Consider the following 15,207-nt stretch of genomic DNA (forward strand, 5'->3'; position numbering starts at 1 on the left):
CTAACAAGTGAGTGTCTGCTGTGTGCAAGTCAAATTACTATTAAAAACATGACTGCCTCGTCAACCGTCTACTAACAAGTGAGTGTCTGCTGTGTGTAAATCAAAGGACTATTAAAGCCATGACTGCCTCGTCAACTGTCTACTAACAAGTGAGTGTCTGATGTGTGTAAGTCAACTTACTATTAAAAAAACGACTGCCTCGTCAAGCGTCTACTAAGAAGTGAGGGTCTGCTGTGTGTAAATCAACTATTAAAGCCATGACTGCCTCATCAACTGTCTACTAACAAGCGAGTGTCTGCTGTGTGTAAATCAACTATTAAAGCCATGACTGCCTCGCCAACTGTCTACTAACAAGTGAGTGTCTGCTGTGTGTAAATCAACTTACTATTAAAACCATGACTGCCTCATCAACTGTCTACTAACAAGTGAGTGTCTGCTGTGTGTAAACCAACTGACTATTAAAGCCATGACAGCCTCATCAACTGTCTGCTAACAATTGAGTGTCTGCTGTGTGTAAGTCAACTTACTATTAAAGCGATGACTGCCTCGTCAACTGTGTTCATCTGGATCAGGGCCATCTTTCGGTCTTTTCTGAAATTGTCAAGCAAAAATGTTACTAACTAATGAGAAGATGAAATCGTCTAGAGTGAGCAATCAGTTTGGAGTAAGTTAGGCGAGACCTAAATATGAAAACATACTGAAGACTGCGAGTTACTTGGGAATTGATTCTCACAACTATTCCCGCAATTCTAAATCCAAAGCATAGCCTTCACAAAGATCCTTCTGTGTGAAAATTACATATTTAAGAAAATAATTCTAATGCCAACCTTTTCTGACCATATTTACAAAGGCAAATTAATTAATTTGTACTACACTGAACAAAAAAAGAAACTTCCTATTTGCACATATAGTATTTGTTGTGTTAAAGAATTCATTGTGTAATGAAATTATATAGGTAGTATTAGCCTTGAGCTGTATTATCAGGATTCGTGAATTTTATCGATTATTTTTGCACTGTTAATTGTCGACAACGTGAAATTCAATTTGCACGTGCATGCATGGTTCGACATGTCCCGTGTAGTATTCGGTCAATTTGTTTTACTTGTCTTACTGACAATGTTGTCAAGTAAACGAAAACGCCTCAAAATTTGTAAAAAATTGAAGTTTTTTTTACATTGTAGCATTTTTAGTATGCCAAGAATACCCAATAATTTACGCGAACGGGCGATTGGCATGCTTAATGCTGGCATGTCGACATAAGACGTTGCAAGGCATGTTGGGAGTTCTAGTCGAGTGATACGAAATCTTAGCGTAAGATTTCGAACGACAGGAAGCACCGACGACTTGCCACGTCGTAGACGTCCGCGTGTTACAACGCTTGGTCAAGACCGCTATATCATGAACATGCATTTGCGCAATCGATTCCAAACTGCCACTGCTACTGCTGCTAACACACCTGGGCTTCATAATAACCGAATCAGTGGGCAAACTGTTCATAATCGTCTGTGGGAGAACGGTTTACATGCACGACGTAAGGACGTCGGATGCATTTTAACGCAACATCATCGTCTAAATCGTCTTAATTGGGCACGTGTACACACTCGTTGGATACGGCGACGCTGGAATACCATTCTTTTTTCGGATGAATCCAGATTTTCTTTACAACGTGGTGATGGCAGGGTGCGCGTCTACCGTAGGAGAAATGAACGCTATGCTGACTGTTGTGTTCATGAACGAGATCGTTTCTGGGGTGGGGGTTGTGTCATGGTCTGGGCAGCCATTGCCCATGGTTATCGTTCACCACTAGTCGGCATTGATGGCAATTTAAATGCTCAACGTTACCGCGATGACATTCTCACTCATCACGTCATTCCTCTGTTCCATAACAACGCCAACATCTCGATTTTTCAGCATGATAATGCCACCTCTCATACAGCTAGTGACACTGTAAATTTTCTTACGACAAATAACATTGATTTCATTGAGGACTGGCCCGCTAAAAGTCCTGATCTCAACCCCATCGAGCATGTCTGGGATAGTCTGGACAGACGATTGAGGCGTCGTCCCAACCCACCCGCTAACGTCAACGAACTTCGTCAAGCGCTCATTCAGGAATGGAACAATATTCCACAGGCAGAAATCAACACTTTAGTCAATTCTATGCACCTGCGATGCACTGCAGTGGTCAATTCAAGAGGTGGTCATACCCGTTATTAAGTGGGTTTTTTTTTTTTTAACCCCTACCACACTTGGTCAAAATTTCTCCCAGTTTCGGTTAACCTATGGCCATGATTTTTGCACCAAACGATGCATCATGGAACACTCTTTAAACGCATATATAACAATAATTCCCCCGGTTTGTTTTCATCAAGTTATGCTCAAGCTAAGTTAGCGGAAGTTTCTTATTTTGTTCAGTATAGATTCATCAAACACTGCACGATAAATAAAATCTTAACTTACGGGAAAAACTTAAAGGCTTTCACAGTTCCATGTTCTGAAAACAAATCTGTGATTTCACTTTCTTCAACATTTGGTCTGCAAATTAAAAACAATGTGATAAAACATTAATACATTTTCATTACATTATTACTGATTATATTTATAACATTATTAAATGTCTTGTACAATACATTTCAATATATTATAGAACACATAAAACAGGTCAATACAACAGCTTTAGTTTTAAATAAATATAGCAGTTTTAATAATAATTTAAAAAAATTAATAATAAAATATAATAACAACAAAATTTGCAAATTTAAATATGAAAATCAAATAGTCTTTAAAAAATGATATATTGACACTCACATTATGGACTATGGGACAATGGAGCCACTAATTTCAAACATTTATTCCTTTACAGCTGGCTTTTCTCTGTCAGTATATTTAAATGAATATCACTTTTAATATACCAGTCATCGAGCACTGGGTAGGATGTTGGGAAATAAATACTTACGGAATGTTAGATAAATGAAGGACCCCAGATGGAGGGAAAATATTCTGGCAATTTTTTGATCCTGGTCTCTTGAAGCGATGCAGAGGTGAATTGGTGTAATCTTTTGTCAAGCCAGCATCCTAGAATCAAATATTTAAAAATGAAGACCAACAAAACAGAACATTGTAGGCTAGTCAATATGGACAGATCAATAGTTGTTTCCAAAAAAGGTTTGATATATATTGTACGATTCTTAAAAGATACTGTGCCTAAAATACTTAAATGCCTAACATTAACTGAAGCTATTGGTATATACACAAATGTCAAGCTAGGACATGAAAAGAATAACTTTAATACAAATATCAACTGACTTTATGAATAGTTATGTGTTATTCTACATCCAATTTCATATTATTTCAGATTTTGTAATTTCTCATGCAAGATTTCAAATGAAAATTTTAAAAGTATTTGACCCTCTCAACAGTATCCCGAGTAACAAATAGCTTATTATAAAATGCCAAGGGTGAACCTGGCACAAGAATTCTCATTTCCACGAATTACAATAGCACTTTGAACAACTATTGAACATCAAGATTTTGCAGAATCCAAAAATGACTGATGCTTAAATTTAAACACTTGACAATTTGTCCACCTATGGGAAGTGATAATTAAGCCACATGATCAATGAAGAGCATTAGGCTGTATGTTCTTACAGGCTGTCCATCTTTGGGCATCTGAACCACAGAGTGCTTGGACTGAGCCACCCTGATAGGCTTGCCCCACACCTTCACTTTGTCCAGGAAAGTTATGGCTGAAAAAAAAGAGAAAAATGAAAAGAAAATTACATAACAGTAATTCAAAATTATTATCTGATTATTTGTAAAGAAAAGCTTTAAATTTGGTCAGTCCCATGCTTATAAAACTCAAATCTAATGATGTTACATGCATACAATTTGCATGGAACTGCCACAGTGTTAAAGTCTCAACATCTAAAAGTTTTATAAGCACAGGGCCTGCAATGACGGTGATCCTTTTAATAACTGCTGAAATCTCCAAGCTTCAACTATAAAGATATTAATTTGGTGACTTTTAGGGCCAAATTTACCACAAAAATATTTTTGTAACTACATATTGACATGCTAAAACATGTTTAAAAAAAACAAAAAACAAAAACAAAACAGGCTTAGTGAATTTGGTCCTTTTTGTTCTTAGAATAAAAAATTTAAAAATATTCTCTAACTGGCCATTAACTAAATGCATGAAGGTAGGGTATCTTCACAACACTAATAATAATATTTGTTTACAACCAACAGACTGTAAAGATCCTTACCGAGTTGAGCTTGGTTGGGTTCCGCCATCTGTATGAGTGCATTGTCTTTCTTGTTGAACAATATCTTCACCCGATGAACATCCCCATACACGCCTGTCAGATGGAAAACAAGAGAGGGTTACAGAGGCCACTGACAGTGGTGGGCAGGTTGGTATGGGACAACCAAGGAAGGAGCCTCCTGGAAGCCCAAGCATCAAGCTGAAGCATACAGTGACTGACCCACTGAGTTATGATGACAGTGATCAAACAGTTTAGAGACACGAACACCACATTGTATTACCAGTGTTAGAAAGCCACAGCTCTCCTAGCTTCCTGTCTAATTAACACATTACCCTTAAACTGTGTTGCAGAAACACAGGCCAAAATATAATTTTAAGAATTGGCTGCAACAAAACAATTGGTAATTACCATTCTTTGAAATTTTGCATGAAAAACATAATGGAGTGCTCCGCAAGATGTTTGTTTCTGAATCTATTACATTCTTAATATATTGCAAATGAAACAGAGATCGAGAATATCAAAATAATATTATTCATAAAAACAGTTTGCGTTTTCATCTCATGACCAATTTTTGGAAGACAAAGGCTTTGGATTAACTTTTTTTTAATGACACAAATGATGAATGTGTTTCTAAACTGGTAATTAAAAGTGAACATAAAATTAAGTTACTATTTGAAACTGAAGACAGATAAACAAATTCACAAAATATATTTTGTTAGTAACAAATAATGTCATAAAATTAAGAAAACTGCCAGTTCAAAACATTCAATCTCTTACTGAAATGGATGCACCCTTTAGAATAACAAGTGAAAAGTTATTTAAAGTTTTAATGACGTAAGTTGCATTGTTTTATTTTATAAGCAGTTTTCTGGTGCTATATTCTACATAGAAAAAGAAACAAAGAGTGCTTATAAACGTACCAAAAAGGGTAAAAAGAGCATCTGGCGCGACACTCTAAAGTAGAGGAACAGTTAGGAGCAGAGCAAGAATCAGTCCAAGTAGCAACATAGAGAGTCCACATGGAGACGGACACCGCAACGTGATTGTTTGAAACATCAGAGACGGGGCAGGAACAAAGGAAAAAAAGGGAAAATTCATATTAGAAGTGGTGAACATCTCCAAAACTGATGTAAAATAAGACTATTGTAGTGCTGTCATGGTAACCAACATGTCAACTCAATCTCCATTGACAATGTCGTATTTAAGTGTGCAATAATATAAGACAGTTCTGGTTGAATTTCCACTAATGTCAATAATCATAAGATTTATGCAGAATTAAATGTCTTGCATACCATAAAGTTATTCATTCACTTGTAGTTGGATCCATTCTAATGTTTTTTTAAAAACAATAAATACTTTAATTATATAATGTTTTGGTTTAAAAAAAAAAAAAAAATCATTTTTTTTTTTTTAAACATGCACCGAGAAGAACATTTCTTTATCTACGACTTTAGTTTGTGAGAAATGAACCTAAATGCACAAAATTGTCATCATTGCCAGAAAAGAATACCTATATCTCGCGGTTTTACTTTATCAAGGCGAGACAGTATGCCTAAAATTTATTTAAACTTTGCAAGCAGCCAACTAAGTTCACATTAAAATAAATGCTAGATTTTCATCTAAACATTTTTATTTTTTATTTTATACCACACAATCAATAATCATAATCATAGAAAACGAAATTGGAGAAAAACAATAAAGTGGGTAATCCTGGATTTATTTTATTATGGACTGAAATGTTGGGGAGGTTTTGGGTTTTTTTTGTCTCATTATATCGAAGTTGGCAAATTGTTTTACACTTATGTCATAAAAAAAAAAAGGAAATAAATTAAGGTCCGATTTTGCAAACAAACAAGACAATGTTTAAAGTATGAAGATCTAGACTAAAGCTGCCTTTGTTTGAACTTCTTGGTGAAATACAATACTTTTAAAAACTTAATCAAAATAAATAATAAAATAAGTACATGTATACCAAATTCAATATTGTGTATTGCTTTCTTGCTTTAATAAAATTTTCTCTTTTATTGAAAGTATTACAAATTTTAAGAAGTGTTTTATTTGATTATTCTCCATCTCAAATATGCCAACTGTTCTATTGTCTCATCTTAATGGACTTCATATACAGGCTTACAGATAAACAACAACTGTAAAGTAATGCAATTGACAATATCACGGTTTTATCCCTTACAGTTAAATAACTGTCAACAGAAGAAAAAAACTTACTTATTTTTTATTTTTTTACAAGCACTATGAACAAAACATGAAGTAAATTGGAAGAGTGAAGTAATTTAGCACACAAACAGCTTAAATTCTCTATTTTGCATCATTCAGACACACTCTTTTAGCTATTGTTTATTTATTTAATTTTTTAATTTTTACCTCCCTTACACTAAAGACTGCAATAAAATCCTCAAGAACCGGTTCTTTTTACACATAACAAAGCTTAAAATTTTTAAAGATATCTTTTTAAATATTAAAATGAATACACTTAAAAATAAGCACTATTTGGACACGTTACCATGGCAGCCTACAAAAACACAGACTATGAAGTATGAAACATTATGGTTCAGCAGAAGCTGAGTAAAGACACAATACTGAATTAGTCAGCTGTACATTGTAACCCACTCAATATGTACACAGAAAACACCACTAGAATATATGTTACAGTGTGGAATTCATGCAATAGGCATGCACGTTTCACTGGCGCCACCTAGGGAAGAGAACCTACACCAACATATTATAGCAGAGACTACTAAATAAGCAAAAGCATGCTGCTACATTTACTATCAGACAAGATTTTTAACTACAGATGTCGGTGAATTACCAATATTATTCTTAAACAACAACTGGAGTTATTCCAACTTGCATTGTGTATAAATTAGTAAAATAAGCACAGAATTGTCAAAACATAATGTTTCCCCTTTAACATGTCCACATTGATGTACAACATGGAATGAAAGGAGTGTGTATAACCTTTTAGCACACCGTGATATCATCAGCTGCTGGAAACTGCACTGTGAAGCACTAGTTGGAGACGCATCAAGCCACTTAAATTAAACTACAAAGTTTCTACAACATAGCAACACAAATATGGCTTTGTGTGTGTGAGACACTGGCATGATGGCAGGATGGGGTAAAGACAGGTTATGGGAACACCATTTCATACAAGTCTCTGTGGTCAAACCATATGTTCTCTCTTTTGTTTGACCAATCTGTAGTTGCAGCTTGTTGCCATTCGTCAAACACCATCATTTTTCCAGGGTCTTTTTGAGAACTGATACAAATGTCAGTATTAACTTAAAAATTACTACAAATAAACATTTAGTCAACCGATGTAGTCTCAATTGTAATGTGGGACAAAATGGCCATGTGGCTTTCACGGAGTCTCAATGTAGTCACCACTGGTCCAGAATCAAACCAAGTATCGTCTGAAGCCTCCAGCAATAACCTTCATATTATTATTTGAAAGGGGTGGGGCGAGATTATCAAAACCATGATTGGGAAAACACTAGTTTAACTATACTAACAATTACAACAAACAGAATTTAATAAAATAATTTAAAAAATAACAAATAATAATAATATTAATAATAATTTGTCAACATTTTTAAGTTCCTGGAAGGACACAATCATTGGAATGCAAAATAATAATAGTGTACAGCAGGGTAGGTAATTCTTTTACAGAAATGTTCTTTGAGTCATGATGTCCAAAATGTAGGATGAAATCATAGGTATCAAGCACCCAATAATTTCTAACTCATCAATGATAAAATCTTATTCAACAGTAACATTATTCATTTTAAGTTAACATCCATTACTTGTTTGAGGTTTTTTATTTAATTTATTCTGAATGCTACCTCATGTTAAAAGAAACACAAGTTTACAGAAATTTCTTACCTGTTCGTCAAGGTTTGAGACGAGAATAACACTACTTCCTGACTGAATTGGTACAGGCATGCCGAGACGTGCTGTACCAAATGCTCCTGGAAGTGGTCCATATCCTGGCATTGCTGTTGGCATAGCTGAAGTAATAAGACTTCACATCATAAGCAACATGCAAACAGTGGTGTTACACATCTGGATGCTTTTTATTATTCGGCAAATTCAATGCAATACAAAAACGAAAATACAATAACAAAAACAAAAACAAAAAAATAATACATCGATAACAAATTTAAGAATTTCAGACCAAACAAAATATATTACAATGTGCTAAACATTCCATAAACCATTAAAACTGAATCTTTAGAAAGGGTATATTATTAGATTGTTAAATATCACAGACAAATATGTATCTAACAGATATGGATACAAACATGATACAATTTGTTTGATTTAAGATTTATACTTCTATTTACGAGACAGCTTTAACCAGTTCTGCAACTGAATCTAGCTAACATGGACAAAGGATAATAGTTGCAAATCTGGACAATTACAGGTATCCATTACAACAGTGAAATTAGATTACTCTATTTAGTGAATGAGGTCTTAAAAACTTTAATATTAAATAAAATGTTATCAACAGGAAAACATAAAAGCAAAGGCAATGTTACAAATTCACAAACAGGAATGAAAAGTGAAGTAAGAGAGGCTAAAAGGTATCCAAGAACTGGTTTAACTGCAAGAGATACTACACAAATAGGTTTGTATTTATATCAGCACAAGGAGGCAGTTCCACCTGTCAAATTTCCAAACAATCATTAGAAGTTTTGCCTAAAACTGAAGTATACATCAGCTCATATTAATACAGTATGTACATAAATAACCTACATTTCTGAATGTCACAAAACCTTACTGTCAACCTCACCCCTACATATTATTGGCCAGTGGTGATGACTAGTCACAACTACAGATCACAGTTTGGGTAGGGATTAATAATCTATTCATAGGACCCTCAATATATACAGTGGACTGTCCAAATCGGTTTCTGTCTAAATTGGATTTCTACGTAGACTAGCATGATTGCAAAGTCCCATCCAGCTACCGTTAATCTGTTAGCAATAAAACTCTGCCTAAACCGGATGCTGTTTATTCCTCATTTAAGATCCAAATTCAATAACAAAATAATCGTTTATGCAGTAATTAGCTCTGTCTACACCATGATTTTACTTTTTGAACAATGACAGCTGATCCCCAGTAACTAGGACACCAAAGTGAAATAAAATAATCGCACCTATTTGAATGTAATAGACAATGAATCGCACCTGCTGTAACAATTGTATGCAGCGTGTTTATACCTAACTTAGTCCATTATTGCGTACAGATTTGTTTCTCATTTACATAATGTTCATAAATGTTGATTTTGAATATTACCATACAAACAAAACCTAAAATGTATACTACACATTTCCTAAACAACACCAACAACAAAACTGGACTTTAAGAAAATTTGTCTTTCAAAAAATACACTGTATCCCTAAGTTAGTGTTTACTGAGACTACACACAAGCAATAACAATATGTGAAGACTGCAAGGTCTAAATTAAGGACAAAAGGGAGCTAACTGTGCATTCCTGGCAGGACTAATACTGTCAAAATATAACAAAATTTACTTCCCACCACACATGTCAATAGATCAACCAAGCTTCCTGTATTTGTTACATGGACTGATTCCTTACAACTCGTTAAATGTCAAAAGACTATCAGACTTTGCCGGCACCCTTACTCCTAATGGATGAAGTTCACTATGTATACCACCTTAAACTTAATCTTAACAACTGAAACAGTGCTTTATTACCACTTTACTGATTCTAATGAACCAGAGACTGCTATACACATCAAACTGAAACATCCCAATACGATCAAGCTGTTAAAGATCCATCAGGTTTGATTAGGATTGTTAGATTATGAATGCTTATACAACAGGATAGTAAATTACTAGCAGAAAGAACAGCTACGTTTAGGTAAGCTAATGGTTAAAAGTACTGAGCTGGAAAACGAGAAGAAACAAGTTGAAAGAAAGACGACAGCACCAAACACCAAGACTGAAATAGAATACAGAATAGTACAGCACTAACATTAACACAATAGTAGAGATCATACAATAGTATATAGCACAAAGACTGAAAATAAGAAACAAAGTGTTACAATATAAACATTTGAGAAATAATCAGCTTGTATGTGGTCAGCATTAGTTTAGAGAAGAGTAGCATGCCAGTTTCAGGTCGCCACACACATCACAACTCACCTGCTAGACCACCAAAACCAGGGGCTACAACAAAAGGGAGATGGTTCGTATTACTACCTTCATCTATTAGTCTTTTAGACGGTTAGTTACATGGCAAGTATTGGGGCAAAAAGCGATAACACAAACTCTATAGCATAGATACTAATGCATGCAAAGCAATAAATAAACATACTAGTACTGGATAAATCAATATATATATATATATATATATATATATTTAATTCAGAATAACTTTCAATGCATATAAATATGGCCAAAATTATTTTCCTAAAAACAAATTGATTTCCATTCAGTTTATGAATATCATAACAATTTAAAAGACAACAAAATTCCATTTCTAATTTAATATTTAGTTTTCTTTGTATTTTCAGGCACATATGATAATTTGATGCTTTGCAACAATGATCCCATATATGCACATAAGAAAGATATAAATGTATAAGTTATCAAACTTACATGTATAACCAACAATATTGGTCAATTTTGTCACATTTCAAGTTAATTTGTGAACACTACAGATTGCTGTAAAACCCTGTCTAGTGATCAAATCTTCAGCCAAAATCCGTCTCCATTGAGACCAGGTCTTCCATTATGGAAGTTATGGTAATAATTTTAGCCAGTTAAATCTGCTAACATTTGCTCAGCACTTGTATCTAGCAGAACAGCCAGAAAGAATAAGACTATTCTTGCAAGTAACAAGATTTATCCTGCCATTACCCATATATTTTAACATGATAAGATTACTAAATAACGCTTCCATCTTTTTACGAAGCGTGTCACTTGACATTAACTCATGTTGTTAGCTGGTTCATTTGTCTGCTAATCTAAATGTAGCACAGCTAAAAGCTTAGCTTTGGAACCAGGCTCAATTAGGTTTTGTTCTTGCCCTATGTCAGGGATTTATCCACGATTTTTAGCTAGGGCGCCATGTCTAATGGAATTGGGAAAATTAGCACGAATACATCATACGCTGGATATTGTTTTGAGGCCACTGAATGAGGCAATACACCACTGTTAAATTAATTTATTAATTAAATATATATATATTTGGAATTATTGCCAAAGTAAAAACAATTGGGAATTTTCAGTGCCATTTTCAATTGGGAAGGGGCCTCATGTTTGGACCCATATAATGACTGGATAAATCCCTGTCAGTATTTCTGTACATCCACATTAACTGTAGATTGCAGGATAAATCAACAGATTACTGTCTCAAGGTACTGGTTTTATCTTTCTCTCAAAAAATGGTGAATGCTGCTCAGAACAAAACAAATGTTTAATACCTCAGAACACTGTTCATTTCATGTCTAATATATTGTAATGATGTCTTGATCTGGTGTTTTAGAGAAGAAATCGGCTGCCTATCTGGTTGAACACAGGCTAGTTCTGATAGCAGCAAGAGTTCTTTAATATACACTTTCTCAACATTGCAGTTGTGGAGTACTGGTTGGAACAAAAAATAACCCAGTGGAATATATAATATGACCCAATGAGTTAAAATTAAATTCCATTTCCTGGAAGGGCCAGGCAGCATTCATCATCCTACAGTTCTGTTTTGTGATAAAACAAATATCTTGAGTAGTAACAATTATAATTCTCTATATACAAATAGTACTGAACATGCAACCCATCATAGTCTTCTAAATGGAACCCATCATCTAAGTAATACCCAGTATGTATTTTTTGTTTTTCAAAAAATAATTTTAAAACAAATAAAAATTATTTAGGAACTTTTTAAATTTGTAAGAGTAGATTTGATACATACTTTATCAGATAGGTTAAGTAAATATTTAAGTGATAAACACATTCAACTAGATAGTCTCCAACTAGCTCTTTTGTTAAGCAGAATACACTGATGGTTACATAAGCATGAGACAAATTATATTTCTTGCTATAATTTTGACAAAAACAATGAACTGAAGGTATAGCTACTTTTAATGATAAAGTCTTGATGGGTTCCTTTAGAATAGTTAGTAATCTAATGAATAATAATAATAAGTCTAATAAATGCTATATTTGCATAATACGACTTCACTACTGACTCAAACCTTGCACCTAATATGATGTATAGTTGAGTCAAAAGTCAAGCCTTGAGCAAACAGAAAAATTAAACATAAACACAGCATGAGTACAGTTTTAAGGACATGTAGTAATCTAGATTAGAATGTAATTGGTTAACAATATTGGGTACCACCGTGTGTGTAGTTTCGAGTCATTATGGATGGTTGGATGGATAACTGAGAACCAGTAAGCGGCATACCTCCAGCCGTGGCAGCAGCAGCGGCAGCACCATATGCAGTAAGGTGGGGGTGTCCAAGCCCAGGCACAGCGGCAAACGGCGACGATATAACCCCAGGTGCACCTTAATATGGTTACAAACAAGGTAGGATTGGTTAATGTGTGAAAAACCCAGAGCAACATTAGCCACGAGTTGTTAGCTATGGTACAGGTAGGTCAAAAGTCATTGCAATTATGCTCTTTTTCTTCTTCTTTTTCTGTCTATGCTATGAACATTTATCCCAAAGAACAAACATTTTACATGATTCCAAATGGAAATGGATTATTTGCCTTCTATTTTTTTGCGTGTCACCATTAAAATTAAGTGAATAATATCAAGAGGTATTAAAAAGAGTTTGACTGCAATTGCCTTTTGCCTTGTACGTGAGCACATTCACTTGACAGTGACTGCAACAGCTGGAAAGTACAGTAAGTGTCAGGCAGAAGCGGAACGGATTAAAGCCAGCAACGTAAAAGCATGCAAATAAAACACAAAATACAGCACGTAAGACACCAGGTAGGTGTAGTGACTAACATATGGGAACTAACATGTCATGAATACCACATACCACATATATGTCATCAAATAGTTAAATGTAGGTATTACCAAGCATAAATATGCTATATACTTCTCAAACCACTGTTATTCATGTATTGCAAAACACTATTATATAAGATCATGTACAGACTAAGAATAGAATACACATATTATAACAAAACACAGCTTGTAGTCTGAAATAAATATTTAAAGTAGAGATTGCGAAATAAGTGATGAATATACAGAAGAAAAATACTCGTCCAATGACTGAAATCAAGCCAAGAAGAAAGAAAATACAGTCAGACATACCTCAGAATTTTTTAATTTTTTTTAAAAGAGAAAAGAAAGAATTGGAGATGAAGTACAATGCTTTTAAAAATGTAACTAGTGACAATTTTCAATGTAATTTACCAATTTATTTCTCACAGATGTTTTCATCATTTAACATTTCTAACGGTGCTCGTGAGTACACACTAACTGGATAATCTATTCTACATGCTTAAATAAAAAAATATATATCCTATAGATTGCAGCCTTAATATTCACTTTAACACAATGTGTTGAGGTGGGAGTAAGAAAACAATTAAAATTGAGTGCAGCAGTTTACCAGCACTTGTACAGATGGTGAAGAACTTGGAAGCATGGAATGGAAAGAAGTGACTGTACCACGACACCTTCATTTAAACTTTATTTAAAACCTAGCAGTGATTTTTTGTTTGTATTGTTTAGAAATCAGGTGTCAAGTGAAAGGTAATAAAGGTAAAACAGAGCTGAGTATTTGCCAGAAGTAAAGTGAAATTAAAATAAAAAGTTAACAAATACATACAAGGATTGGTGTATAAATCTGAAATTTAAAGTTCTATCTATTACTATGCTGGTTTATATTAAATTTAAAAGAAATCTTGTTCAACTTACAAAATGCATTACAGAATGTCTGTCTGTGTTATTATTTGAATACCTATGACTGATCATTACTAAACAGATCAATGGCAAATACACAAAAACTTTCTTCTGCAACTCAAGTGGATGAATCTGATGCCATATAATCATAAATACAATGTGTTGAGTGTGCGTCGTTAAATAAAACATTTCTTCCTTTCTTTCTGAAGTGGATGAGATAACTTTTTTAATTACTTGTTTAAATTTTACGAAGCACAACTATTTTATTATTAAACAGGAAAAAACTAAAATTGTGTTTTGTTCATTTAGAAAACTAATCGATAGCTACAAAACTAAACCAATATTAAATTGATGAACTTATTATAAAACGTAAAATGCAATGATATGTGTTATAATGATGGTCAGGCATTTGTGGTATTACTATTATTAGAATTTCGACCCTTGTTGACTTCATAATTTTGCTAAGCAAAACATTTCTTTAGATAGACAGTTCAGTTCTATCAAGAAAAGATCTTTTGTGTTTGAATAAACATTTCTCAGTATTAGACAACACAGTGGATAAAGCATAAAAAAAACCAAAGCACATCAAACTTGTGTGAGCAGATGGTGCCACGTTGGTTAAGAAATAGTGGTAACCAAGACTCACCACAAAACTGTAATGCTTGGTCTATTGCAGCATCGCCCGACGGCAGATCAGGACGCGTGTAATCCCGACTCTTGTCATTGTTGTACTTCACGTTCAGGTTGGTCAGCTTCGAGTAGTCGATCTTCAACGTATCACACCCGTTGTAAATATTCTGACCATCCAAAGACTGAAAGATACATGCACAAGTATTTTTTTTTTAAATCACCTATGAAAATTAAATTATTCAATTTGTGAATTAATGTTTGATTGGCACCCCACCATGAACAAAACATAAGTATAGGATATTAAACATATACTTAGATTGAACATTAAAACAAAATATTTCCAATTCCATGGTAACCTTTCTCAATAACAAAACAATATTACAATCTGATGTTATAATAATAAAATAACAT

General features: G+C 33.9%; 1 protein-coding gene across 19 annotated transcripts in view; it reads right to left on the minus strand.

Annotated features, from left to right (window-relative positions):
* The window catches only part of LOC121374349 (polypyrimidine tract-binding protein 1-like), a 170,328-nt gene that overhangs the window by 1,248 nt on the left and 153,873 nt on the right, over positions 1-15,207 (minus strand). For 10 of the 19 annotated variants that reach the window (XM_041501437.1, XM_041501427.1, XM_041501440.1 and 7 more), the window contains 11 exons: positions 14,813-14,978; positions 14,093-14,110; positions 12,643-12,813; positions 10,452-10,475; positions 8,163-8,287; positions 5,186-5,219; positions 4,266-4,358; positions 3,649-3,746; positions 2,957-3,075; positions 2,461-2,535; positions 528-591 (listed from right to left, as the gene is read on the minus strand). In XM_041501437.1, coding sequence (XP_041357371.1) covers positions 528-591; positions 2,461-2,535; positions 2,957-3,075; positions 3,649-3,746; positions 4,266-4,358; positions 5,186-5,219; positions 8,163-8,287; positions 10,452-10,475; positions 12,643-12,813; positions 14,093-14,110; positions 14,813-14,978 — 987 coding nt within the window. The remainder of the gene's footprint in view (positions 1-527; positions 592-2,460; positions 2,536-2,956; positions 3,076-3,648; positions 3,747-4,265; positions 4,359-5,185; positions 5,220-8,162; positions 8,288-10,451; positions 10,476-12,642; positions 12,814-14,092; positions 14,111-14,812; positions 14,979-15,207) is intronic. The other 9 variants (XM_041501428.1, XM_041501430.1, XM_041501429.1 and 6 more) reach the window with 9 other exon arrangements.

This window comes from Gigantopelta aegis, chromosome 6, assembly GCF_016097555.1.
Source record: "Gigantopelta aegis isolate Gae_Host chromosome 6, Gae_host_genome, whole genome shotgun sequence".
Classification (NCBI taxonomy): Eukaryota; Metazoa; Mollusca; class Gastropoda; order Neomphalida; family Peltospiridae; genus Gigantopelta; species Gigantopelta aegis.